This window comes from Columba livia, chromosome 3, assembly GCF_036013475.1.
Source record: "Columba livia isolate bColLiv1 breed racing homer chromosome 3, bColLiv1.pat.W.v2, whole genome shotgun sequence".
In the NCBI taxonomy this organism is placed as follows: domain Eukaryota; kingdom Metazoa; phylum Chordata; class Aves; order Columbiformes; family Columbidae; genus Columba; species Columba livia.
Window position 1 is genome coordinate 24991067 of NC_088604.1, and position 26335 is coordinate 25017401.

The following is a 26335-nucleotide window of genomic DNA, read 5'->3' on the forward strand; positions in this document are numbered from 1 at the left end:
TTTCTGACCACCTGCAAAACAAGGGGATATTTTTCAAGTTTTAGATCCTTCTACATGACAGGAGAGAGACAGAAGATTAAGTAATTCATTTTTAAGAAGTAGGGTGCTTAGCTTATATATAACTAATAATTAATACATGTAAGAAACTAAACAATTGTAACTAATATAATCAATTATTTCTTAGTATAGATGTATTGTATATTAAAATTTTCAAAAATTGTAATGCATATGTAATAATTATGTGAATATAAGTAACACAAGAGGATTCAGTCTTTGGAACACTTATGGAGGATGATCCCCAGCGCTGTCAATAAAGAACGCCACTTAACAATATAATTGACTCTGCTGTTAAGTTTATTTCTCTGTTTCAATACATCTGGAATAGGGAGATGAAAATGGTAAACGAGAGAAAAGAAGTTTGAAAACAAAAGGCCGCTCTAGCCCTCTAGGGTGTATTGCATTGGCTTGGCTAATGAGATGACTTTTGATTGCTTGAGGCTTCTCGCAAAGATGGGAAAGATCAAGAGTCCTTGACATAATGTTTAGAATAAGTCTTTACGCTAATGGTTTATACATTAAAAATGGACAATGCTAGCTAGTTTGTTTGGCATTTCCTGATTATCAGACTTAAAGATGAGCTCTCTGTGTACTTCTCCAGGTTTCAAAAACTTTGAACAAGCATGTGACCCATGTAGTCTTCAAAGATGGACGTATGACTACATGGAGAAAAGCACAGAAGATGGGTGTAAAAATAGTTTCTGTACTCTGGGTGGAAAAGTGAGTACCTGGGAATATAATGAATGTGACCCATTCCAGAAATAGTGTATTCTAATATTGTTTTATTTTAAAACTTAAGTACAGTACCTGTTTTTGTTTTTTTTTTAATGTACTTGAAATAGTGATAAATCTTTGAGTAAATGGTCACATTTCTATGACATGATTCCTATTATAAAGCATGTTATTTGCATAAAAAGGTAAAATGATAACTCTTGAAAAATTAATATGTTGAAGTAGTTCCATAGTATATTTGTTAACCATTCAATGTTCCACTCCTTTGCTCTCAGATGGCATGCAGAGGCAGTGAAGACCAGACATTTATGTTGAATAGAATTCTTCCATTTCATATGAATAAGCACATTCCATCACAGACATTGTACTGTTCCTGTACTTAATAGAATATCTCCTAGCAAGAAAGAAAAAGATCCATATGTAGTCTGGCTTTTAAGACATATGGCAGGTTCAGAACAGCACTGCTTGAAGATTCTCAATTACCATAAAGAAAAGTGAAATTTAAAACAAACAAACAAAAAAATCACATTTCAGCTGTGCAGCCAGTCCATGAGAATTTGCTAGTCTATAGCTTCCTCTTTGAGTTCACAAAGTGGTTATGAGGCCTAACTTAGATTTCAGATTAAGTGTAAAACCACAGCGGTTAAGAATATGCATATGTTATATTCGAATACTCCAATTGAGAAATTGCTGTGATGATGGAAATTAGAATATGAGTCAAGTAAAGAGGCCCTTTCCTATGCCCATTGTAATATGCATGGAGAGATAGAAGTCTGCTAAGTGCCAAAGTAAAAATAAATTTAAAAAAAGAAAAACAAAAACAAAAAGAAAAACACAAACAAATCAAAAACAACAACAAAAAAAAACCCACCACAGGTGGGAGGTTAAAACTGAGCTGAGCAGCCACTTAAATACAGACCGATACAACCACAAAACTTGTGATGCAAGTCTGTTAGCCAAGAAGGAAATCCATGCAGTTCTGCAGAAGCATGGAGCTTTGAGATCTGGGTGCAAAAGCCTCAAGAAACTTTAGCTGTTGTTTGGACACCAGCAACAAAGAAAAAGGCAAGAGAAAAGATCTGGAGGGAAAACTTAAGATGTCAGGGTGAAAAGAGAAGGCTAGCACCTTCCTGGTGTGTTTTGAAGCGTTTTTAGTATTGTTCTCAGGACAAGGCAAGGTCTTGGTATATGCCTTGGAAGATGAGGTTCATTTGAAGTGGGGGAATCACCTGAAATAGATGTCTTTTATTGCAGAGGAGGACCAAAGCTGTGCATTATGATTGAACTTCTCTGTAATCTTTTTCTTCTGCCGTTTATTTTAAAGTTAATGCTAAAAGGTATTCAACAACTTACAACTCAGATTGATGTATACCCTAGGCAGAATCCATAGGAATATCATATCCTTGAGCAAAGTATAGGTCAGGAGTGGTAGAAGCTTACACAAGAGACAGTAATGAGTAGTCTCGCTAGACGTAGGGTTATTCAAATGAGGCACAGACAATAAAAAAATGAAGTTAGTCTGGAAGTCTGTGCTAGTGTACATGCTAAATCTTTTTTGTAATAAGATGAGGGAACTGGAGTGCCTGGCTTTAAATTATATGCCTAGTATATCAATATCTCAGAGACTGGGTAGTCAGAAGACAGTCTGTTGAACCCTGGGACAATGTAGACAGGAAGGACTGAATAGTATGTGCTAGTAAAATAGTGGTCGTTTATGAATGGAAGCTTTCTTTGAACTTGATATCTGTGTAAGCAAATAATGCAGTGTTTGTATGAGCTGAAGTTTTAGCATTACTACAAAAGAGGGCTTGATTACCAGCTGTTCCATTCACTAGCAAGTGGAGTGTTCTCAGAATGGTCAGAAATCCTGTGAAATGTCATTTCAGGAGACATAACAGTAAGGGGCAATTTTCTAGTGTAGACTGGGAATTGGGTGACTGCTCTTGGAGTGTAGTTCAAAACCCAATATTCCAGTTATTACTTGGTCTTAATTAGTTTGTGGATGGTTGCTCTAATGATTTCAGAGAGCCTTCTTGTAAGTATGGCCACAGTATAAAATCAGTGTTCATACTGGAATGCTAAAACCCGAGAAGTTCTGTGACAGTGTTCAAATTTAAAAAGAAGACTGCTTAAAATGGGAGAAGTCCTGTTGAGAAGGAGCTAAGGCAGCAAAGGGAATAAAATTCTTGCTGCTGTCAAGGAGACTATTTAAAGCATAAGTCCTCTTAACCGTATCGGAAGGAAAATGATCACATTGTGTGAGGGGAAAATTGAGATTTTGGGACTTACAGTAAATGTTTTCATAGCTTTGTCACCTTAGCAGTAGTCAAAAATCAAATGAAATAGAACATAAAACTTCATGTAGTGAAATGACAGCATTTTATCATGGTTACATTTGGAATGTTGCTGAAGGATGACAATGAGCGTGACTGAAGTTATAAAATAGTTTTCTCACAAGGTGTGATTGAAGAGACAAGAATACTTGAGCCCGGAGAAGAGTGAGAGTGGAGGGGAAGAGACTCTTGTGAACACAAAGGTTCATATGGAAAGGCAGAATAGGAAATTAATGCTGATTTTCACTAGGAGAATTGGAATGCATCATATTAATACGTCTAGAGCCAGATTCAGAGAAAACAGTACATGATGTTTTTTAGCAAAACATGGTTAGGCTGTAGAACTCCCTGTTGCAGAATCATAATCAGCAAAGATTTACATCAGTTTTAAAAAATGCTGGAGCAATTAAACAGCTAGTTTTATCAAAAAACGCATACAGTACTGCATCTGACCATCCCTAAACCAGAAACCTGTGAAACATAGCAAAGTAAACTGAAAATTTGTCTGTGTTTTCATGCTTTCACATACTTTTGGGAATCTTGATATTGGAAACAGGATGTTGCAGAATATGTTATTTAATCTGGATGCTACTTTTTGATGTTTGAGCTGTGAAAACACCAGATAAGGAAGCAAATTGTAAACAATTACTCCAGCATTTCCTGATTATTCTGTTTTGTGCTAAATACTTCTCCACTTAACAGCTTGTGGGCCCCTACTTCCAAACTGTTATGTGCATACACTAGTGTTGTATTCCCCTGAGCAGTACTTGAGTCTCTCAGGGGAACATGCCCTATGATCTGAAAAATACTATCATACATTTCTCCATTAAAGCCAGCATAAATGCTTTCCAGTTATCTGCTTCAAACTTGTATTGGAAGCTACTGCTTTATTTTATAAGCAGCTCTTTGAATCGAAACTGAATGCAGTTCTACAACTTAATAGGAAGTGACTTGATTGAGAAGAAGATTCTTTTTAAATTAAGAGGACAATTGAAGTTAAAAAAAAAATCGTAACTCCATAGTAAATATATTTTTAATTAAAAAAAAGGTTTTGCTTCCTTTATCTGTTTTGTTTTCTAAAAACAGTAGGTATGTCTAACTTTAGAAATAGTGCACAAAATCATGGATTTTCTATAAGATTCATGCAAATAAATTTTAAGTTTAATGAAAAATGAGTGACAGCTTTGAGATCACTGAAAAAATATTTAGTGCTTCTTCAACTCAAGTACCTCAATATGCGACCTAAAAAAGCCCACCAAAATCCAACAAGAAAAAGAATGCTACATAAAATAGGATTGCTACAATCTGTATCCAAGTTAAGAACACCTAATACTTCAAAATCAAACCCATAATTCGTAAACTCTACCTGCGTGTTAGTTTGGTAACTCATGTCACAAATAAGATAGATGAATATTTTGCATTCAAATTTGTCTGCAAAGTAAGAATTCTTATAAGATATTTAATGGTCAAATTTTCTTCTGTTTAGCTTTGGCTCTTTAGTGCTTAGCTACTCAGTTTTGAATACATTATAATTCTACAGATACAAACTTTATAATAGTTAGATCACTAGGTGTCACTAGAATCACAGTTTTGAATGGCTTCTGGGGGAATTCTATTGTAGTCAATATATGAAGGTTCCTTAGTCTTTGCCATAATCGGTTTTATTGTTTATTATTTGTGAATAAAACTATATTTATCTGTTTTGATCAAAAGGACTTTAATTTGTGTATTAATAACCAAATTATTGTCTCAACATCACAGAATCACAGAAAAAAAATCGCAGAATGTTAGGGGTTGGAAGGGACCTCGAAAGATCATCTAGTCCAAACCTCCTGCCAGAGCGGGAGCACCTAGGTGAGGTTACACAGGAAGGCATCCAGGCGGGTTTTGAATGAGACTCCACAAACCCCCTAGACAGCCTGTTCCAGTGCTCCGTCACCCTCACTGTGAAGACGTTTCTTCTGAAATTTAAATGGAACCTCCTGTGTTCCAGTTTATACCCATTGCCCCTTGTCCTATCATTGGTTGTCACCGAAAAGAGCCTGGCTCCATCCTCGTGACAGTCACTCTTTACATGTTTATAAACATTAATGGGGTCACCTGTCAGTCTCCTCCAAGCTAAAGAGACCCATCTCCCTCAGCCTTTCCTCATAAGTGAGGTGTTCCACTCCCTTAATCATCTTTGTTGCCCTGTGCTGGACTCTCTCCAGCAGTTCCCTGTCCTTGAACTGAGGGGCCCAGAACTGGACACAATATTCCAGGTGTGGTCTCACCACGGCAGAGTAGAGGGGGAGAAGAACCTCTCTGGACCTACTAACCACCCTCCTTCTAATAGACCCCAGGATGCCATTGGCCTTCCTGGCCACAAGGGCACAGTGCTGGCTCATGGTTATCCTGCTGTCCACCAGGACCCCCAGGTCCCTTTCCCCTACACTGCTCTCTAACAGGTCATTCCCGAGCTTATACTGGAACCTGGAGTTGTTCCTACCCAGATGCAAGACTCTACACTTTGCCCTTGTTATATTTCATTAAATTTTTCCCAGCCCAACTCTCCAGCCTGTCCAGGTCCCGCTGGATGGCAGCACAGCCTTCTGGCGTGTCAGTCACTCCTCCCAGCTTGGTGTCATCAGCAAACTTGCTGACAGTGCACTCTATTCCCTCATCCAAGTTGTTGATGAATATATTAAGTAGTACTGAACCCATGAACTTATGGATGTCCAGATCGCTTAACTGGTCCCTAACCCAATCCTCATCAACCAAGGCAAACTCCTCCATTGTCCTGAGTTCCTCTGGGGCCTCAGTGGTACGGGGCTCCTCAGGACAGCTTCTGAGACAAATGCGGCATTCAGTAGCTCTGCCTTCTCTGTATCTTCTGTCACCAGGGCACGCACCCCATTCATCAGTGGGCCTACATTGCCTCTGGTGTTAGTTTTATCTGCCATGTATTTGAGGAAACTCTTCATCATCATCCTTAGTGATCACAAATACAGTAGATTGTATCATATTTAAAGATAATATTAGTCCCACTGTTTTCAAGTCAGTCATTGAAATTAAAAGACAGGTAAAACTAGGGCTAAGATATCAGTTGGATTTTTGGTTTTGTAATTTTTAAAAAAAGTTCACATAAATATAGATTGCTCATCAATAAAGGGGCTATTTTTAGCATTGCATATACAAAGAGAAGGCAAAAAACTGAGACTAATGGGTAAGATGTAAAAGCCAGGATCAGATTAAACCTCCCACCTCATTTGCTTGAATAGAAGAATTTCCTGTCCCTTCCACCCCTCCATGACATTCTGTAGATTGTAGCTGGGAGTTTAGTGTCATCACAGTGACCAAATTCAGGTTAATATCACCAGGTAGTGAACAATGAAAGTGCACAGTCCTCACAAAAGTCAGGGCAAGATTTGAGAATCTGGCCAGAAGGACTTAATACAGTGATTTTTGAAGATGTAGGAATCTCTGAGTTTCAGAACAGCAATTTAGAGGGCATCATTAGGAAAAAAAAATTGTATCACGTCCTGTTTGGTATGTAATACATAGTTTGTTTATTTGTTTGTTTATAGCATTGCAGTAGTTATGCTAAAGATATACACTTAGGAAAGACTGGTGTTTCATTATTGGAGGACTTAGACAACTCTTTTTGCAATAAAGGCTCTCATTCTTAAAACCACCAAACCTCCTCTAATTTATTATACAGGTGTCAAGAAACTGGACTACATGTTGATGAATCCTTATTTCCTGCAATAGACACTAATGAAGGATTACCACTACTGATGAAAAAAGTGAGCATGTGTTTTTGTTTTTAAATAGACCTAGAGTAGTGAACTTTAAAGTTCGAACTTGACTTCCTGACCTCAGGCATTTGAACTGTTTATTTTCAGAACATTCTGTGAACTCTACATGTCCATCTGAGTAGGTTTTTAAAGGTAGGCTATGGCTGTGATGATGTGACATCTTATCTGAAGAAAGGATAATAAAAGTAGAAGTTTTGTATTGGTGAATAAAGAAATGAAGTTTTAAATTAAAATTACATAATGATTCTGTAACAAAAAAAAAATTACTGCCATGTGGCTTATGTTTTACCCTAAAATCCTGGTATTAAAAAAAAAGTAAAATCTTTCAAGCTTTAGTTTTGCTGCAAACAAAAAAGAAAAGATGGTGACTTAGTCTCCTTTTTTACTAAAACCTAGCTTAAAAAAAACTGTTACGGTCTTTCTTATTTAATATTAAAGTTCACTTTGGAAAATGTTAATTTCTACAATTATCTGTGACTCTCAAGTAGGTCATAATAAGGAACATAGAATTAAACAGTGATAACAAATACTGTGATAAAGTGGTAGGTAAATATGAAGTGTAGTTACTTCTGGAAGTTTTATACCATCGAATTAATAGTTTTGTGTGTCTTGTAGCATAAATGTATGCAGCCAAAAGACTTTGTTGAAAAAACTCCAGAAAATGATAGAAAGCTGCAGAGAAGACTGGACCAGATGGCTAAAGAATTAGCTGTACAAAAGACAGCAATTAGTGCTGGTAAGAACTACTTTGGACTAATATTCAAATATCCTAAGATATTTCTTTAAAGCAGTTGATGGGTTTTTGTTTATTTTTATGCATCTCACCTTGAGAAATAAAGTTGACCTACTCTTCTGGAGTTCTTTGCAAGTTTTGGTATTAAGGCATCTGTAGTGATGTTAGGTATAAGGAACCTATTATTTTCTTTTTATTTTTTTTTAAATATCTGAAGCTGTTATAGCACGTAAATATTAATGTACAAATGCATTTTCTTTGTGTAGAAACTGATGTACCAGTTTTACTATTTGAAGACAATGGTTCGCTTCTATACAGTCCTGTTAATAAGATAAAACATGAATGCAGTGCAATGGAAAGAAGAATAAAGGAGATGAAGGAAAAAAGAGAAAATCTTTCTCCTACCGGTAAGGAGTTGGATTTTGCTCATCCATGGACATGCACAAAGGGCTAGCATCTTTATCGCTGAATTTTTGCACACTTGCTCTGGTTTTAACTTTTTTTTTTTCATATCTTGATTGTGTGTCCTCCCTTCTTCTCAGATTTTATTTATATGTGAATGCTGTAACTTTTAGTTTCTTTCTGTTGAAAGGCAGAAGTCATTGAAGACAATCATTGCAAAAAGGAATTTCTTAATCACTAGACTGCTCAAGAGGACTAAGTTTAAGCTAAGCTTTCTGAACATGTAAATTGATATTATCACAACTTGGTTAAGCTTTACAGCAAGACTCTAAATCTCATTTCCTGTTAAATTTTAATGTGAATACTGTACTTGGCAAAGATTGTAATGTTATTACTCCCAGACTAATAGTTTATAAAGGAGTTCAAAATTGATGAGACTTTGTTCAGGTATTGAAGAACAGGATTTTTTAAAAGTGAATGAATTTGAATGACCTAATTGAATAAATGTAGTTGATTTCAAAATGCAGATTATAGTGAATTAAAACTACACTGGAGTTTTCAGATAATCTTTTAGTGTTTGCATTACCTCATTGTGGAAGTATGAGGTCTGAGTAATTAGGTTTTGCTGGTTTTTATAAAACCTCTTGAAATGTGGAACATTGGGGAGTGAGGGGGACAATCTGTAGTGTTTGAAGACTGTGAGTTTATAATTTCAAAAATAATTGTGGGAGGAAAATGAAGAAATGGAAGGAAACAAAATCTTGTTTATTTTAGCATGGCTTGCATTTGTTTTCTCTTTGAGTTTTAAGCTAATACCTTCAGATGTTTGGAAAAGCATATATAAAGGCTTTGTTGCTAATTGCAGAATTTGACAGATCTTTTAGTAAAATGCCTAAACTGACTTAGAAAGGTCTATAATGTTTTGTAAATGGTTTGTCATCATTCTCTGTTTTCAGAAAATATGGTACTGAGTTATCTGGGAAAAATTTGCCTAGAATTGTAGAATATCTGATAGCTTTTTTATTAGTATGTAAATTTGAGATACTGTTGAGCAGTCAGTAACTATTTATGTCATTGCAGTTGGTAAAGTAATGAGTTGTCTCTTACAATTGAGTTCTTTTGAAATATGAATAAATGGTGTAGAAATATGTATGTTTGCAAATAGGGCTAACTAGCTTATTATTTACAAATTCCTAGCTTCACAAATGTCTCAAATACCTCCGAGCAGTTCGCCAAGAGACTGTGTGCTGTCTACTTGTGTTTTACCTAATTCAGAAGATACATTGTTACCAGGTAACTAACACAACTTATATATTACAGAAATTAAATATAGTACATTGCCTGTATATCTTATTTTGGAAAGTACGGTGTACTAAAATGGGAACTGTATATATTTGCTCTATCATTTTGATTTTAAGGTGAATTATTTTAGTTTTTCTTAATTGCCAAATTATGTAGAAGTAAGAATTCAAGGAAAGCGAAGCCTGAGGAATCACACTGGGTGTGTTGCTTGCCTCACTTAATTCCTCACACTATTCCCCATTAATGGCTTCTTGATCTCGCATGGCATCAGTTTTCTCTGCTCTTACAGTGATTATGTATAGAATACTGAGTTCACACTGAACAGTGTGATGTCAGAAGCAAAAAGGTATGAGGCACACATCTCAGAGAATTGAAATATCTTCCAAATTTTCAATCAGGAGAACTTGAATTTGAAAGAAAATCTAATGTGTTTTCAAGCTTAACAAGCATCAAAATAAATCAGCTTTTAAAACGTTTTATGGTTGCAGATAAATTCGTTTGTTGTCAAGGTACTTATGAAGTTAAGGGTTTGTTCCTCTCTTTTGGCATAGCAGAGGGATATAAGGGAGAAGATTGTAGTAAAGGCTGTTGGGCTACATCAGCAGGCATCTTAACGGCATTAATCATGAATGCAATGGATACGTACTTCAGACCACATGTCTTTTTTCAGCCATGTGAGCCAAAAACTGAAATCAGATTCTGGTGTTTGATCTCAGTAGAAAATTAAAGAGATGTCAGCCTTTAGAATTCATAATGAGGGCCACTTGAGCACTCTGCCTCGTCTCTGTTCTACCCCAATAATAAGCTACACCTCGTGCTGTTTTCAAGTGTTGTATTTTGTTGTCATTGTACAAGAGTTCTGTCATGCTGGCTTACATGAGAACAGGAGCAGTATCTTGTAGCCTGAGGCAGCTTCCTATGTCTTTTTATGTTAGGGAGAAGTAATAGCTTAACACTGAAAGTAGCATAGCTGTGCCACCTAACTTTTTTTATTTTGGTAAATTATTCATGTGCTGATGAGGTTGAACACTGTGATTTGAGAGCTTTACCTTGATATGTCTCTCCAACATTACAACTGCACAATGTAGTTTTACATTCAGAATAGACCTCCACATCACATGAGAATATTCAGCATGGTTTACATCTCTGATTCTCTGTGACAGTGGCCCTTTTGTTTGTGCTTGTGAGATAACATGAGAGTGTGTTGGTTAATAATGGTTTAAAATGTTCAAGAATCCAGTTTAATTTGAGGATTAAAGTTAAGACTTTTTCAGTTGTCAATATGGGAGTCTGATCAGGTCATGTGAAACTTCTTTAATCTCCGTATATTTTGTTTTTCTTAATTTACTTAGCTACACTATATGTTTAGAAATATTATTTATATTTAGTAAGCAAATAACATCAAGACTTCCTCTAATACCAAGAGGAGGACTTACAAAGGAGTATTGCTAAAACTTTGCACTCAGCATGTATTTAAACAGAATCACAGGATGGTTAGGGTTTGAAGGGACCCCTGGAGATCATCTAGTCCAACCCAATCAGATATGAACAAAAGGATCTATTGCAATAATCAGGTTTTAGAATGACAGGATTTTTGAAAATACATTCTGAATAGTCAGAGATACTAGGTTGTTTCAGAGGAATTTGTTGTGAGACATATTAATAGATTCTGTATATCACCTCCCCCCAAAAAAAATTCATAAGAATAGCTACAAGAAATTATATACTTTTCCATATTCTGGTTATGTTTAATACTTTGTGTTAATGTATGTGGTATGATACTATGATGTTGTATTTAATTTCATTTTAACTGTGAAAACTACAAGGTGGTGGTAACACTGTGGTAGTAAACGTTATTATTGAGTTTCCAGTATTACTCCAGTTAGCTTTATCAGTGTAAGATCTTGCTGGTTTTCTCCACAAATGCAAAAGTGAAAGGGAGTTTCTCTCCTGCTTTGTTTCAAGAAAGCAAAACAGGACTTATGGATACTTATTACCACAGCAGGAGATATGATGGCTGAAGCTATTGTAGCTTTTTGTCAACATAAAAAGTCCTTTGTTTCTAATCTATTTTTTGTTTAGTTTTTGATGACTTGCCATATAATACCCAGAGAACTCACTAAATCCTAGTTTTCTTTTAGTAATTTTGAGTGTATTTTACAAAGAAACTAGTACTTTTTCTGCTCAATTAAATACATTTATATTGCCACTTTTCATATTTTACAGGAGAACCGATGGAAGACTGCTTGAACTCAAGTTACAATTATCTTTGGAAAACTGACAAATTAAAGAGAAAGAAAACAGAGGCAGTAAAACAGACCTGTGATACTTGGACTGACATTAGTCTGTCTATGAGTGCATCAGTGAATTCTCCCTCACATAGCTATGGGCAGAAGAGCTTAACACCAAAACACCACAGTAGAAGAAGCTTAAGAAAGAAACAGATTTCGCAGCACAGTTTGGATGACAAATTGTCTTTAGAAAAGGAAGATCTAAAAACATTTCTGAAGAAAAATCAGAATGAAAAGAACATGACCACTTCAGTTGCAAAAGATAGTTCTCTTCTGCCAGTCAAGGGCTTTGGTCGTGTTACTCCTTCCAGAAAAACAGATGGCTTAAATACTAATTCATATATGAACAGTGAAGACTTCAACACATGTTCATTAGATAGAAGCTTCCCTGATGACAGAAATTGTATTCTTAAAGACAAGAAGAGGCAGAAACTACAAATGCCACCTAGTTTGAAACTGGCTACCTCAGAACAGAGTGCATCAGGGTCTGAAGAGTTCTTGCAAGCAGTTAATACATATAGCAAGTCTTTTTGCACTGAAGATGCTTCTTATGAAGATTTCTTTGCAACATCTAATTTGAATGAAAATGAGGTACAGGTACAAGTACCAAAGGAATCAGAGGATCTTCCTGAAGTTTGTTGCAAAGACTCCTTTAAAAGCATGGACTTACTTGATGTGAGTTTCTGTAAGCCACATTCTACCTCCAAGAAAAGTAAGAAAAAGTCTATTCCAGCAAATGATCTTTCAGTAAAGAAAAACTTCAAACCAGCTGAACATCCTGGAAGTGTGCCACTGAATTATATGTCAGATGGTGAAAAAGCTGACACTGCAGAAGCTCCAGATTCTGATGATGTGAGTAGGCTGCCCCAGAATGCTCATGAAAAATCCTACAGAACCAATGTGAATTACTGTGCTCATACTACTGGTAAGTCGCTACACAGAGCTGGAAAATGAAATCATACTGCATTAGATATACACATGCAACTAAGTTGCAAAATGAACTGTGATTCCCAAGGGAAAAATATTTGAGAATTGTACCAAAAGAAGAAAATGCTGCGGTACTGACTTTACTTTTTTAATAAAATAAATGATCCAAAAGGACATTCATTTGTTTTCCCATACAGTACAAACACAAAGAAGTCACCAAGAGATAACGAAACTGTGCTCACAAAATGCAACAAAGTAATGTGAGCTGCCTTTTCACCTAATGCTTGATACTCTGTTAACTTTCTGCAGCTATTCAAAGTCTGTTTTAAGAAACCAAAGTCTTTCTGTTTAAAATGTTACGGTGCTCCTGTAAATTGTTTATAAGTAACTCCTCATCATAGGGTCCCTTGTTCAATTTATTTTTATTTCTAAAGTTAAAATTGCTATGTTGGATTAATTGTAGTTAAGTGAATAGAATCTCTAGTGGAAAAAAAAAATGAGTTAGCAATTTTTAACTTGTGCTATGATAGAGATTGAATAGGACATCTGAGGGCATGTGCAAGGGTTGCAATGTAAGCATCTTTTTCACCATGGCTTTTTTATATGGAACTGATCTTAGGTTTTAATATTAATTTTAAGAGTTTTTTAGTATTTGAGAGTTTTCAAGTTGATTTAGCCTAAGCTATTTCAATGTAAATGTATGCTGGAATATTGAATCTCAGGAACTTCACTGAAAAAGTGTTCCTAACTTGCACTGGGATAATCATTTTCAGATTTTGATATTTTGAGCTCTGTTTGTCAAGCTTTACATAGGGTTAAGAATTTGGAATTACAATGGTAAATTTTAGTCATTTGTTTTTCCTAGAAAATTCTGCAGCAGTGCATCAATGAATTATATAAAATTAATTATTAACTTAAAGAGCTCAATAAACTTGGTGTCAGGCTTATGAAATCATCCAGTGGAAATGTTGAACAGTGACTGGGCCTATATCTGTGGGTAATAAGTTGCTGAACTCTGAGCTGCTGTTTTGGGTTCACTATATGTGTATTTTAATACCTACTGTGCATCATCATAACACAGTTAAAAAAAATGTTGATGCAGATGTATGTTACACAAGAATAAATGTATGAACCCACTGTATGTGTTTTTTGTCATGTGGCAATGTGGTAGAAGATGATCCTTAAATTATGTACTTTTAAACTTAGGTATGCCAGTTAATTGTAGAGTTAATTCAAACCTTTGAATTCTAGTGATGAAATTGTAATCAATGTTCTAGCATGTTATGCTTTTATTTTCTCGCTGAATAACTTGTTTAAGATAACAGGTTTTGGAGGAGAGGAAAAAGGAACAGTACTCAGCAAAATAGTTATTCAGTGTCTATACTTTTTATCGTTTTTGTTAGGAACTTCTTTTAAGTCTCAAACTGTGTTTCTAGTGATTTCAATAGTAATTGCGATTTATCAGTGATGGCTACTTTCCCATGTATAATGTATTCAGCTTTGTGCATCTGTTGTAGTCAAGCAGAACTTCAAGTCTGACAGCTCAAATGTGTTCACTAGAAGGAATCAATAAAGATGAGTTTAATGTTCCCTAATATGCACATTCTGTGGTAGAAAATGAAGAACTTATTTTAAACTTACTACTGTGACAATGTATGATGGAATACTTAATTTTTATTAAATATAGGTTTAATATTTCCTTTTTTTCTCAAATGTAAGTTATTTCTTGTCCTTGGTATTTAGTAAATAAATAATGAATTGCTTTGTTTTTCTGTATGTTGTACGTGATTTGAAAGCTGGCAAATACAGTACATTATTTTTAAAAGCTACAGAATTCTTTTCACTCCTCATAGACGTAGAATTAGGAATAACGAAATATTCACATAAAATTTAATTATGTCTGTATATATTTTAAATATAAGACATTTTTCTTGCCCCTTTCTTTTTCCTTGTGTTTTTGAGTCAGCGGCACTCTTCCCCAGTTTGTTTAATGACAAGAAGTAAGATTTGATAAGCTTTCTTGCCACAGACTACCTGAAACATTTGATTTTAAAGTGGAAGTGAAATATGCAGGCTAATCTGAAACTAACTTTTCAACTCCTAATTATGTTGTAGCAAACTTCAGGTTCCTTTGTAGGGTTCACTCAAGGATGTCCAGTTCTTCAGCTGAAGACCACAGGCACAACCATGCCTACTTATTTTTATCTTACTCCCAGTCATAAATCAAGTAGGGAACTGTTACAGATAAAAGAGTTGAAATTAGTTAGGCATTTTAAGAGTATTAAAAGATGCTTTTGTATTCAGATTCACTTTTTCAGCTTTGTTTCTAGAGATGAAATAGATTTTCTATCCTTCTGATTAAACCAGCCATACCTGATAAATTTCAGTGCTCTGTAATCAATAAGTGCTGTGCAACTGGGTTTTGTGTGTCAATGCCTAAATTTTTAGCAGTTAGAGAGTGAGGAAACCAGTGGCTTTTCTCCAACATGATTATAAGTTTATGGAAATGCAATAATACTGTATTTTGTGGAAGCTAATGAACTGTGTTACTACGAGAGCGTAATAATTTCTTTGTCCTTCATATTGTAAATTGCTTTGAAATCCAGTCCATCTGCTTTTAGCTTTTTTTGTAGGGCTTGTGGTAGGGTAGGTTGGCATGTGAACCACGCAGTTTAGAATGCCAGTACTTGCTCAGATTTGATGAATTCCTATGACTTTTAATCTGAAAGCTACAACAATAAATAATATTGAGCAAGGAATGCAGGAGTAAACTCTTTTAAGCTTTTTTCATCCTAAAATAATTTAGAAATTTGAACTCAGACTTAGCATTATTTCCAGTCTTAAAAATAAACCTAAGGCTTAGCTGAGTGAATTTCAGCTATTTACGATGAATGTGAGAGGCAAATATTATCTTAGTTGGCCAAGAGACATAAACTAAGACCCATAATAGTGTAATTAATGTAGTTAAAAGATAAGATGGGGAATCTGGAATATCATTTTGTTATTTGGTGCAAAAATGATTAATTTATATGAGATTTACCTGGGGTTCTATGTGTGAAGTGCTTAATATTGCTAAGATACTGTTCGTCTTTAAAAACATACATGTGAAAACTTCCTTAGATTTGATGTGGGTTTTTTTTTTTCCTCCAGTTTTGAAAGAAGCTTATTAAAAATATTGTATTATGTCCTCTATTGACATTTGATTATGTCTTTTTAAAAATCTAATGAGAGATGAAGAAGAACACTCTTTCTTCCTTGATTCTTTGTTTTATCCTCAGAAAAAAGTTTAATTGTAACTGATTATTAAAACAACAACAAAAAATACAAGTATTTCTGTGTAGAGGAACAGGTTGATGATTTTGATGTAGTCAAATTCACAAAACCTGATGACCTTTGTCCTGAAGTGCATAAAATACTGGATAAAATTGGGCACATAAGCTTTCAGAAGACTTGAAGAAATTGTGTTTTGGATAGGAAAAACTTGGTATTTGTCTCTGCTGGAATAGTAACTACAATAATAATAACAATACAAGTTATTTAATATTCTGTGCATACATACCTGAAGGATTACTAATGATGACAAATCCAGACTTACTGTCTTCATAACTGGAGTAAATAACTTTGTGGAAGAGTACAAAGTAGCAGGTAGGCTTAATATAGCTTAATTTCAGCGACACTTCATTATGATATTCTTAAAGTAGAACAGTATAGACAAACTTTTTATTAGATAGAGATTATTAATGTGATTGAAAAAAACCAGCTCATTGTGCCTAATCATTGCTTTGTTTTTTAACTCGAAGGAAATATCAAATGGAATTCTGAAGATGAAATTCTGGTTCTAAACTTTTCACTGGTGATAAATTATCATGGATGAGTAGACAGTTAAATTGCAAATTAAAGTCAATATAACTTGTTATAATACTTCACAGGGCTATCAGAGTTGTTGACTTTGATACCGGTCATTGAGCAATGTTTTAGAAGAGAATTTAAGGGTTTTAGTGGACCACAGTGGCACGAGTTACCTGTGTGTTTGAATTAAATTCAGGGATAACTAGCAGTGAGTGGAATTGCATCAAAAAGTTCTGACAACCATATCTGAAAAAACACAGGAAAAGCTATTAAAGATGAAAACCTCTTTACTTGTGTCTGAGCAACTGCTCTAAAAAGAGGCTGTCTGGGGAAAACATACAAAAGACAGTGAAGTTTGTGACCCACAGGATGGAAAAGCTGCAAAGCGCTTGAGAAGTCCTGATAAGTCAGGAGATAAGTAGGAACTGGATTGCAAAGAATAGTCCTTAGTTACATAATGCATACGTTTCCCAAGCTGGTAATCAGAGATGATGGACATTGTCCCCTGTTCCTGGTTCCCTGTAAATATGAAGAACCAGTGGGTGGCTCCTCACTGGAAAGAGGCCCAGGCTTACAAGCCTTGAGACAAAAGCTGTGGAGCTTGAGTATTCAGGCCAAGAGTGGCAAAAGGAATATTGCACCACTTCTCTCTGCCCCCCTGCAAACCACCCCTCAAAAAAAAAACCCAACCCAAAACAGTAGATTGTCCTTTTACAGTGACTGAAATGACTTACTGAACAGAACACATATATCTTGCTTTACCCCCATCTCTGGGGGAAAGACACGTAATACTGTGTACATTAGTGTGAAACTTGCAACTTTAATGTGAAGAAGTGATGAAATTTTGACTAAAGGTTATAATTTGAAAATAAGTAATCATAATGAAAATTATCATCATTTGTTGTGCTGTAATTTTTTTTATTGTTCTGTCATCTCAAGGATTAAGAGTTAAAGTAGCTGACAGGAAAAAAAAAATATTCTTAATTATATATGCAGTCAGACTAGTAAATAAGGATAGTAACCTTCAGCGTTTTCGAAAAGTAATAAGAAGCAGCTTATTTAGGAGGAATTGAATTTAGGCCACTTTAATCATTAATTATTAGACTGTTCTCATGTGTTTCTTTGAAATGAAAATTTATGAATGACCCAAAGTAGACACCCTTGAATTAAATTTGTGGAAAATTACCTACTTAGATTTTCAGCAATTGCAACTTCGATGATAAAAGATCAAAAAATATTCATCTTATGCAAGAAAGCTAATTTCTCAAATTATTTGGAAGTTTATTTTTTAATGCCTATGAAAGTAATGCTGACAGTGTTGAAAAATTAAATACATGTGAATTCACAAAATAGGCAATGAAAATATTGCTTTTTGGCAGCCCCATTAGAGCACATTCTTATGGATGGTGCCTTTTTCCGAATAATAAGACTGATACACTGCATGCACATGCAATCCTTGCCAGCTAACAGCTTGCTGGATTCGCTTGCAGTGTGTTGTTTGAAAACATGTTTCAGAGTTTCAGGTCGTTTCAGATAAATGCAGTGTGCCCTGAAAGTGTTGACATTTCAGCAAGAAGGAGAAAATCTAGCCACCACTGCTTCAAACTCTCATCACAACTGTATTCAGAGAAACTGCAAATTCTGTAAAAAACAGAAAGCAATGTAGCTGATTCTCCAGCTGTGGTTATTATATGATTTTCAAAATACTGAAATTGGGAGTTTTACAAGTAGTTTATTTACAAGATCGGATACTGAAAGATGAAGTCAGATGCTTGAATGTCATACTTTTTTTCCATAACTGAAATACAATGTGGAAATAACTGGTACAAATTATTGACTTAAGTATCTTAATTGTGCATAGTTCTGTGTGCTATGATAAAATATTAGGTGGCAATTTGATTTCATAAGATTGAGTTTTTCATTTCAAGTTTCTAAACTTATACTTGGTTTCTAGGTGGTGAAAATGAAGTTTCAGAGTGTCATGTTACTGATGGCTCTTGCAAAGTTTTTAATGAACAAAAGAATAAGCACAATGGGGGGTTCAGAAAAAATAGAAGACTTCAAAAGGTCAGTTTAACTGGACATATTATTTGTTTAGCTCTTTCCTTTTCTTGGGAAATCACTAAGTACCTTTGTATGTACAAAAAAGAAATGCATTCTTTATGCAGCAGTAACTTAAAAACATTTCTGAATCTCACTGTCCTTGAAATGTTATGCAAACAGTGTTCAAAGACCATACATATAACCATGGAACTCAGCTTTCTGGTAACTTGTGGTGGCAGAGTTGTGCCAAGTTGACATTGTGAAGGAGGTTGGTAAGGCAGCTCAAAACATTTTAGTTAAAAAGCCACTGAAGTAACCTGAAAAGATGCCTGTCCTTTTTGGAGTAGTTACTAAATGGGGTAGGGGGGCTTATTTGTTTTGTAGTGGATCACGCCCAGTGGATGTTTCTGCAAGATAAGGATTTACACAGTCTAGGTAGACTTCTTCTAGGGATGTCTAGGGACTTTCTTCTAGGTATGGGTAAAGCTGGATTTATTAACTTACTATTTGAGCTCTGTTTGGATGGAAAAAAAAAAAAAGTGAGAGGATTGGGTCAGCATTGAATCTCTTTTAGGTATTTTTCACTTATAAATGTTTTGTTCTATGTAAATATAAAACTTATCAAGAAAATAAATAGTTCTTTTTACCATTAAGTAGCAACTCATACAATTAAAATGAGCACTGAATTGTTTTGAGAGTGGGAAGTCCTAAAGCACTAAAATATGTCTGAGGTAATTAATTATATTAAATAAATTAGACAGGTAGCTATTGGTGGAGTTTCAAAGAGATTAATCACAGATTTTTATCCTCTTTTATGGAAGAGTTCTGAGCAGGTGCAATTAGTAGCAAAAGCTGAGTAGCAGCTGGAGAAAATTGCTATTCAGTGTTTTGAGATGGCTTCCTTCATCCCTCTGGTTCAGCCAGGTGATAATACAATTTGACTCAAATGTCAGTAACATAGCAGCACATACTTTCTTTCATGTCATTAATATTGTTCTTTATAGTTTCCAAGGTTTTCAGTTGCAGTTTGGCTGTGCAAATTCATATAGAGACAATGTTGTGAGTGTTTTTGATGGAAACAGAAAGAGAACTTCACAAAAAAGATTTTATGTGATTTAACCAGTTTGGCAACCAAACAGTTGCACTGAAAAGATTTACTTGATATTTTCGTCAAGCAATTGTCTGTTGATCTATCATAAATGTTTGTGAAGATGTTTTTTTAAGACCTATTTTCAATCATTTGTATGGATATATCCATGCAAAATGTATAAAGCCAATGTTGGAGATCCCTAGGAAATTCTTAATGACGCAATTTTAAGATGATATTGTTTTGAACAAAATTAAACTGAGTATCTATTTGTTTGTAAATAATTAACTTGCAAAGCTTCTCTAGTACCAGTCACAATATGTTCTTGAAGCTTTTTAAAACCAACCAACATTACATGAATTTTTAATAAACACTTTTTTGCAATGGCTGCAGCTTAAACATTGCAACATTTTGCTAATATTTGACAAAGTGAAGCTAAGTTAGAAAGTTTAGTTTGTTTCTTTTGCTTAAAGCAAAAAGTATAGGAGAGAAATAGCATAAATATTTTAAAAAATATTTAATTGAATCATAGTGTTATGAAGAATTTTCTAATGCTTATTTAAGTCTTAAAATAAAGTCTATGTTGAAAATACAAATGCAAAAAAATGACATTTTCTAGCTATTTTAATGGACTAATGTTTCCACAAATGTGATTATGTGAATCTCCAGACCTTTTCTATGTAAAAAATAAACAAACAAAAAAAGCCCCACCAAACAAACAAGCCACATTAAATTATAGTCTTTGTAGAGTATACACAGTTTTGTAGTGAATAGTTCCAATATAAAGCTTCAGATCATATTGCTGATGTTCTGGGCATCTGTTGTAAGAGCAATCTCTTAAATGAATTACTTAGCTGTAAGTCTCTTTAATTTGGAAGCAATGTAAATTGCAGTTAGCTTTTTTTTCCATAGAAAAAGTGTTTGAAGTCTAATACCACTTTAAAAACATTTTGGGTGTTTGCTGAATGTAATTCGTAGACAATGTCTGAGCTGAAATTTTTTAGAGTACTTCACTTACATCTCGTGTGAACACTACGATTGTAACTCATTTGCTTCAGTGAAGGCATGTCAGTAGGAATTTGGAGTTTACAATGCGATGGTAAATTTCTTAAAAGCCATACAAAAATATTTGTAGGAAATACGACAAAACAACGTTATTTACTTCTATAGTTATTTCAATATGTTGTTTGTAGTTTCTTTAATCTAATATAAAACAAGCTGTAGATTCTGTATTTCTCTGCTGTGCTGAAGTATTATGCACTTGTTTTCTTCAAAACCTCATGCAGATTGTGTTTCCTGAATTTTTTTTTAACCAAAGTTAAAATCAAGAATTACTTTGTTCAGGTACTTTTATATCACAATTTTAGATCACAAGTACTCATATTTTCTTTCTTTATCTGTACTGTTTCTATAGGCATGGCTACTGCATTCTTAATGTGGAAGACTTTTAATCAAAGTTATCTAAAATTGTACTGTCAATTAACCAAAGCTGTGAAGACAGAGCAGTTTAAAAGATTTTACGTTTTTCGGGAATCTTTAACGGAATCAGGAACAAGGTTTTTGGATTTAAAACAACATTACTCCCTAAAAAACCAACAGGAGCTTCAGTGTGTTGTACTTATTTAAATGCAGTGCATAAAGGTATAAATTTATAAAAGTGGCCTTTAGGTTTGATATTCTTAGTTTTGAGACATGACAACCTATAACTGAGGATAGTTCCAATTTTTTTCTCATGCAGAGTTGATAAGGATAAACACTGTGGATTAATGCTTATGAGTGTCAGCAGGTGGCTTCCCTGCTCTACAAATCTAAGTTGATGATACTGGATTGCATGGAGAAAGTAAAGCCTTTATGCATTGTGATGCATAAATTATTCAATGGAATTAAATATTTAGTTCTTTGCTTTGCATAGGGAGGACAAAATGAAATAGCTAAAAATCAGTTTCAGTTGTGTTAATCTGTTGGCATGAGGGTTGAGTGCTCATTTCACTGCTTAGTGTCACAAAAATGTTTACATTTGTGACAACACTTGTTACATGTCACAAATGTAAACATTTTGTACTTTAAACAGATCAGAGAAAGACCCATTATGACTAACCAGTTAACTGCCATTTTTACTCAAATAAATACTTGTTTCATATTTTCAGAGAGCTATAAGAGCTGATAGATATCTTTTAAAGGATATTACAGTATCACAGCACTAGAAATGCAACAGGAATAAATTTTACAATCAAAAAAAGGCCTTAAAATAGTCTTTCAAGTGAATAGAACAAACTATTCAACCATGAGGAAAAAAAAACAGTTAAGTGTCATGAAGGATAATTAAAACCGTATTTTCACAGAGAAGACAGCATGGACTTAACTGACATTCCTTCAGTTTTGTTTTTACACAGATTCATCTTGGCTTGTATTTCTGTAGCTCTTGGATTTGGGCAAAGGTAAAGTTATCAACACTGAACTTAAGAGTTTTTTGAGAGAAGAGGAAATTATTACAAGAATCCAAGCTCATGCTGTGGAACAATTAGTGTGAAGCAACCTATTGTTAGGTCCTGCTATCAAAATCCTTTTTGAAAATATTTTACTCTGGACAAAACAAATTTTAATATCCTGAAAAATCCGTAACTGTATAGCATGAAGCATCTTGCCAGAAATTCAGGAAAGTAACTTTATGTCTCTAATTGATATGTGCATATGTAGATTGTCTTAGACAGATTGCATCTCTTTAGAGGACAACATCTTTTTATGTTTTCCTTCCAATTTTGATTTGAATAGGTAGGTATTTTTAAAACTGGTACTTGAAGTGTCACTGACTTCAAGCTGCAAATGAATATTAAACTAGTGTGAATTAGACAAGGTGGAAGCATGGAAGCTCATTTTCAGTTAACAGTGAAGAACCTGGAACTGGAACATTATTATGGTCTGGAGAAAATATTTTATATAATGGGAATGGTGGACAGGTGGCCACTATAAATTATTCAAATGGATCGCTTCTGGCTGTAGAAATGAGATGAGTAACTGAAGGCACAAATTATAAGAGTGATTGCACCATCAAGACATTTTTATGGCATACCTGATTTGATTCTAGAATGTTTCTTGTTCGCACGATGTCTCATCTAACATGAAGTAATCCTGAAAGTGTCTGACCAACTCTACCTGGTGACAACTGAATAGTTGATTATTATTTTACTGTAGTTATCTAGCTGACTCAACATAAAGTTGAAGAAACAAGTTGTTGGGAAACAAGTTTTTGGCAAGATACAGCTTATGCTATTGCTGTATCCAAAATATAGCTGTGGTCATTTGTTTGTCCCAGATGTCCAGATTTTGTAGTAATATTGGCATTTGAGAACAAAGTGGCAATCAATAAGTGGTGTTAGTATTTGTTTCATATAAACGGAATATGGAGATACTCATAAACGGAATATGGAGATACTCATTTGATAACATACTTCTTTCGTTTGGTATGAAGTAATAAAATAATCAAAATTCCTACTGGAATAATGGATTTTTAAAGTGTTGAATGGTATAAGAATGGTGTATAGGAAAAACTAAAATGAGTATCAGCAAGGTTAATGATGAGATAATGAGATGTTTAAAATCACTGACAAATATTCTTAGTAAATATTTGAAAAGCAGAATCTCAAAATACTGCCTGTGACTTAGTGCTTACTGGTGGCTGTTTTTTTAAAATTATTATTCTAGCCTTGACAGTGGTTGGTAACTCAGCTGAAGCTTTATGAAGTGCTTTTAGTTGGTCATAAGTCAGCCGTCCAAAGGAATTGTTTACTTCACTGGATCATTATGAAAGCACAAACAGTTTTTAATATCTGAACAGGTGAAACTGATTCTCTTCTACATATTGCTTATTTTTTTTGTTGAGGTCATTCACAGAAGGGTACAAACTATTTTTGTTAACTTTGGTGATGCTGGAGATGATGGGAAGAAGTTAATGTTGCTTAAAATTTCAGCAGAAAAGAATTAACTGTGCCTGACTTTCTCACAGGTTATTTGGGAAGGCGAGTATACATTGGACATTATTTGATGTTAATGATAGAATTGATTTATGCATTAGTGTGGCCTTTACAATTTTCCTGCTTGCAGGTGTGAGGTTTTCTGCATAACATAACGTTTCCCCATGATAGCCCTTGTTCCTCTTTCTCCTGAATTGTGACCTTTTTGGGGTGAGGGAGTGTCCTTTCTTCACCTGAGCTTTCATTTTCTGTTACATTCTAAAGTAGCTTTCTCCTCCCCTTAGAATCCCACTTCTTGAGATTCTCTTCTGTCACATTGGCAGGCTCTCCCTCTCTGTCTCCTCAGGTTTCACGTTGTAGGTTCTAGAGGTGAAACTTTCCTCATTAAAAACAGTTGAGAACTCAGCTGCTGCTTTTCCTGACTAATGCTGACCAGGGAACCAACCGCTAACTTGTACCTGTTGGGAAAACTTGGGCTTCCCATCAGAATGGGGATCACTAGTGCCTGTGCTTCCAAAACTGTTAATCATGCCTGTTGGCTCTTTTCGTGTCAGGTTGATTGAGTTGGAAATTTTTGGTTACAAAGTGGGGGTGGGAAGGAGCGTCTGCTCTCCTTTTAGTCTTTGTTTGTCCTACCAGGAGAAGTCAGTGTCTAGTTTTGCTAATGATCACAGACAGATAAATCTGTCCTTAGAAGCCTGCAGAATGTTGTGAAAGCTGTCCCTTGCTATCCCCCATGCTTGACTTTATTTAATATAGTTGTTAGCTATCCTGGTTGCATGTAGAAAACTGAAAATGTCGGTAAGTTGTAAACTGTGACACTGCTAGTTCGAAAAGCCTGAAGCTATTCATCATCCTTTATATTTCAAACAGAAGTTCTAGGAGTTCTTATGTCTGTGATGCAGGATTTCTCATTTTTTCTCATCTTCGGCAATGTAGAGGAGCTGATGACCAGGCACCTGTCGTGTCATCTTGTTTTTCTGTCTTCTGATAGCCTGCTTTGTTTTTTCATCTTTCCCTATGGTAGTATTGATTTAGTTAGGATGGGTGCATTTTTCACATCTTTCTAGTGCCAAGGCAGAGGTACCATATTTTGTAAGGAAATTACAGTAAAAACCAACTTTGCAGCCAGAGGGAACTGGAAAAATATCAGTATCAAAGGACTGATAAGCAGAGAAAGGCCAGCCAGAAAGTAAATTACAGCTTTGAATAATTGCTGTTTGAAACTACTGAATAGTAATCATTCATTACAGTTACCAATTATTTTCAGCTATGAGCCACAATTACTTGAATAGAATAAATTAACGTAGCACCATTTATAGATTGTTTCTAAAAACAGCCTTAAAGTTTTGGATCCTCATTACAGCCTTCCTAGATAAAAGCAGAGTGAAAGTAACCTGATTCTCAGATATTCCCATACCACATATGGCTGGTTTTTGGCTCATTTATTAGTAGGACTGAAGATTGTTGCTTCTGAAATACAGCTGTAAACATCAAAAGTGAGTATAAGAGACCTAAACCAATTTCAGAACCATCTGATAGACCTACAATAGCCAGAGAAAAAATTGGAAGAGTACAAAACCGATAGCATAATTATCTTGTATTCTTCTTTACACTTTATTTGCATGTGTATGCACTGCTTTCCCCTGCCCACCCACCTCCCTGTCCCCGTCCCCCCCGCCCTGTCTCCCCAGAAAAAGGTCCTTTATCCCTGGTATATTGGACAAACCACACAGGGTAAGAATCTTTTTGAGTCCTGAAGGTGAAGGTCTTTTTTTACTTCATCACAGCATACCTCTGCATTTGAGATGGCACTGAAGCTCTCTTCTTTCAGAACTTCAGTAAACTTTAAGGCATAAGAGGAACAGTTGGACTAAGTAATAAAAAATTAAAAAGTGGTATTTATTGATTGTTATCCTTTATTGAAAAATATCTGAGTCCTGGGTTCTCGACCCAAAGACAAAATGAGATCTAATACTATGGTTGCAGTTTAACAGGTCATACATGCAAAACTATTCCTGTCAAGTACATTCTTAGCATGAATGAACTTCATTCTTGAGAATGGTCATATTTTAATTCATTTGTTACTTATGAAAAACAACTCGTGACATTCTTAAGGAAACAAAATTTGAGTTCACTTCCTTGAAAAGCAGGTTGTACCAAACAGGGCTTTTCTCTTATTGTCCTTCAGCTCCAAGAAGCACTTGCTCAAACTTAGAAGACAGGAAGAATGCATTTTGAGGTTGGACACATATTTTGCGGCATAGGTCAGTCAATATATAGGAAGTATCATGTTGTCTTTCAAGTACTGGGAAGATTTGCAAATACTATTTACTTTGAGCTACTGAAATACTTGACTTAGAAAAATCTTGTTGTTGACAGACTCTAATGAAATACTTAATGCAACTGTGCTCCTAAGAAATATATAAAGAAAAGCTGAAGCATGTCATTTATAATTCAGGCCATATTCCAGACCCCAAAAATAAGTGTGTTGTAATTTAAACTACAGAGACACAACTCTTCAGGATTCAGAGATTAATGATAAATAAAGGGGCCAGTTAACTTAATACCACCTTTCCAGTGTTTTATTAATAATAATCCTGCTACAAATGTGCATTAGAACTCATAATGATGCTCACCAGATGTCTTTGCTGGTCAGAAAAGAAAAGGCAAACTCTTTTTTTCTTTTTTTTTTTTTTTTTTTTCAGTAAAAGCAACATGTAAAATAGAACAGACACAAAGAGCATAGAAGAAAAATCGCATAGCAAGGGTGGGGAAGCAATTAACTTGAAAAATGTACAACTGAAAATT

General features: G+C 34.9%; 1 protein-coding gene across 4 annotated transcripts in view; it reads left to right on the forward strand.

The window, feature by feature from the left end:
- Positions 1–26335, forward strand: part of MCPH1 (microcephalin 1) — a 126893-nt gene that overhangs the window by 4705 nt on the left and 95853 nt on the right. For 3 of the 4 annotated variants that reach the window (XR_010471152.1, XM_065056059.1, XM_065056061.1), the window contains exons 3-9: positions 659–777; positions 6823–6907; positions 7535–7655; positions 7919–8059; positions 9252–9347; positions 11583–12572; positions 18378–18490. Coding sequence is in view for 3 of the 4 variants with exons in the window: in XM_065056059.1 (XP_064912131.1) it covers positions 659–777; positions 6823–6907; positions 7535–7655; positions 7919–8059; positions 9252–9347; positions 11583–12572; positions 18378–18490 (1665 nt within the window). In the remaining variant the exon portion in view is untranslated. The remainder of the gene's footprint in view (positions 1–658; positions 778–6822; positions 6908–7534; positions 7656–7918; positions 8060–9251; positions 9348–11582; positions 12573–18377; positions 18491–26335) is intronic. The other variant, XM_065056060.1, reaches the window with a different exon arrangement.